At 41.4% G+C, this 3,098-nt stretch overlaps 1 protein-coding gene across 6 annotated transcripts in view; it reads right to left on the bottom strand.

Moving 5' to 3' along the window:
* Positions 1-128: 128 nt before the first annotated feature.
* TMPRSS7 (transmembrane protease, serine 7) overlaps positions 129-3,098 on the bottom strand; it is a 37,237-nt gene continuing 34,267 nt past the window's right edge. For all 6 annotated transcript variants that reach the window (XM_040667156.1, XM_040667175.1, XM_001233290.7 and 3 more), the window contains 4 exons: positions 2,761-2,938; positions 2,310-2,578; positions 1,461-1,597; positions 129-371 (listed from right to left, as the gene is read on the bottom strand). In XM_040667156.1, coding sequence (XP_040523090.1) covers positions 201-371; positions 1,461-1,597; positions 2,310-2,578; positions 2,761-2,938 — 755 coding nt within the window. In that variant the 3' untranslated portion in view covers positions 129-200. The remainder of the gene's footprint in view (positions 372-1,460; positions 1,598-2,309; positions 2,579-2,760; positions 2,939-3,098) is intronic.

Here is a 3,098-nt window from a genome sequence, read left to right as displayed (position 1 = left end):
CAGCTTCTTTCTCTGATTCTCCTTTCCCCAAGGTTTGAACAAAGGGTGCTTGTTACTGCCATATGCGTACTCCAAAATCAAATATTGTGACAGCAGGGAGACATACAAACAAATTCCCACACTGGAAATGTTTTTAGCCAAACATGCTTTTTAATGAAGATATCCAGCACATGTTTTATTCCAGTGAAATAGCTTTCAAGTTACATGACTGAAGGCACATGTTTGTAAATCCATGGTGCAAGATTTGACACTCTTGTGTAGACACCAGGAAAATTTGGTCTTCCACATCCATAACCCCAGCTAACAATGCCAGTCAAAAACCATTTTCCATCTTCATTGCTTTGACATGACAATGGTCCACCAGAATCACCCTGAAAAAAATACAATGAATTGTATGCATTTAAAATCTGGAAAACTAAAACTGGGACAAAGTTCAACAGCAGATATTTTTCCTGAATAATTTCAACAGTATTATATTTTTCCACTTGTATACTTCTAATTTTATGCTAGAATTTAGGTCAGTAACTTCATGCTTTGTTTTTCTCTTCTTGAAGCAGATGGGATTGCACAGTTCTACCAAAGTTCACTCTTTCACAGGAGAGAGCTAGCTGGCACTCTTTAAAGGTATAAGGATACCACTTTTTATTATCTATTTTTCAAATTCACAATTAACTTCCCAGTCTCAAACTTAGAGCTAAACCCCAAATCTGCTGCTGAATATGTATGTTCATTTAGAGGTTACACACCTCAGGGCACTAAATGTCAAGCCTTTTGCTTTTTAAATAAAAGTGTGGTTATTGTGTTCAATATAACTTCTTTCAAATTAAAAGCAAATGAAACAGAATGAATATATCAATACTTATTTTTTTCTTCACAAAAAACGCCCACAAAAAAACAACAAAAAACACCCCCACAACTACCTTTTGTCCTATAGTAGATGTAAGTGAGTAGATAATATTTAGAGGTACACAATGCCTAAAAATATGGACAGTAGCTCAAGCAAAAAATACACCACGGTTTGGGAAGAGTCTCTTGAATCAACTTTATGCGTTTTACAGCATTGCCAGAAATATTATGCATTTGAAAGTTTATGCCTAGATGTCTGCATCTCATCTGAAAGCCCTGTGGTCATACACCAGAGGAAAGGGTCTCCAAAAAAAGTCAAGATAGGTTCTCAGTTTCTTCTTCAACTGAGAGACCCTCTTGCCAGAAATAGCCTACCTTCACCACACTACTGTGTGCAAATTCTCTGGACCTAGGCTTGCAACTGAAACGTCACGATCCTATTCATGCCCATAGAGCAGCAAATCTCTGAGAATACCCAAATTGCAGACTGGTTGATAGCTCTTTTACATAGCTGTGTTTCAGAAAAACAAGGCAACTTGCCAGTCAGTTCTTATGTCTCATCATGCAACAACGAAAGACAAAATAAAATGCGTGAGGTATATTGAAGTACATACTTTGCACCCATCTCTTCTTCCAGACATTAATCCTGCACAAAACATTCTAGCTGTGATAATTCCATACGTGGAATGACACAATGTTTGGTCAATAATTTCTACCTCTGCTTTCTGAAGAATTGCAGCACCTTCGTCATCTGGAAAACAAATTGAAAGGAAGATGCTTCAGCAGAGCTTAACATATTTATTATCTATTGAAAGCAAATCCAGGAAGTCCAGAAAATAACCAGACACGTTTAAACTCCAGGCTATTCCAGATACCAAACAGCCAACTACCAAAGTAAGGAAAGCCACTTCTAAGTATCATGCATCTATATGATGTGATCTTGGCCTTTTGACAAGGTTGACCAAAAAGCTTTTGGTAATTTCTTTTGCAAAATGCCTCAAGATTTCCTGTTTTGTTCCTTCTTTTATTTTGGAAAGAAAATAGGACTTCATAAAGGTATTTGGACTATAATAAGATAGATTTGCAATCAGAGCTGTCACCACCATGGAGCTTAATCAGTGGTACACACAACCAGTGTACCATCCCCCCATCCTTTCCCTTGGCTCTTCTCTCTGATGCTGGATGGCCACAAAGAGGGACAAAGGATATCAGCATTTTTGTCAAGGAGGAAGCAGCTTGAGACAAGGTGGTGAGAGGGCCAGGCCTTCCCCTGACATGGAGCAGCTCACTGTTATGTGGGGCATCCACTTTATCAGCAGCGTGGCCGTTTTATCACACCACACGGTATGTACATACCAGAAAATACTTCCAGAGGGGAGGAAATTGAAAACACTAGAATTTTGTGCATGCCTCAGAAGCGGGTGTCCTGCACACAAACCTGCAGCTGAGGGTATTAAACTCACCCGCTTCCTGCTTTTGGCCCCAACCTGTTATCCAGCACTTGTCACCACTGCGGACTTTGTGCGAGAAAGGAGGCACACAGATTGGCTGAATGACATGGCTCATTGTATCAGGCCATGGCTTGCTCAGCTGCAGCAACGCAATGTCGTAGTCATAGTTCCTGCTGTTGTAGTACTCGTGGACAATGATCCGTCTCACTGCAGATACAAACTTTGCACGGCCTTGTATTCGCATCCCCAAGTGAGCACGCCACGCTCTGGGGTCAGCCAGCCTGCTCAGAAACAATAACACATGTCAAATCTTCAAAACATGCTCCAAAATGCACAACCTACTCCAGCAGTGGGACATGAAAAGGAGGGCACATCATCCTTCAGTCCAGTTCAGACTGGAAGCTAAAGGTGTTTCAGGACACTAGCAATATCTGGGACAGGGTTAGGAGGGAAGACTGCTTACTTGCTCCCTTGAAAGCAGTGAGCTGCAGATACAAGCCATTCTTTTGATATCACTGATGCCCCACAGTATGCAGCTCCCACAAAATGGAGGCTGACCTGCCAGGGCCATTCACCTTCCTTACTGTTGGTACCACCCACGATCCGAGAGATGAGATTGCCATTCTTGCTGCTGCCGCAACCTGCAAGGGGTATTTCAGGTTACTGTCTTCTCTATCCCATGTGCTTCCCTTTAAGGAGAACGCTTCCCACATATGGTATGAAATAATCACAGAATTGCAAAAGTTGGAAGAGACCTCAAGAGATCATCAAGTCCAATTCCTCTGCTAAAGCAGGTACTCT

Source organism: Gallus gallus, chromosome 1, assembly GCF_016699485.2.
Source record: "Gallus gallus isolate bGalGal1 chromosome 1, bGalGal1.mat.broiler.GRCg7b, whole genome shotgun sequence".
Classification (NCBI taxonomy): domain Eukaryota; kingdom Metazoa; phylum Chordata; class Aves; order Galliformes; family Phasianidae; genus Gallus; species Gallus gallus.
Note: the sequence above shows the minus strand (reverse complement) of the source record. Positions and strands in the feature narration are given on the sequence as shown.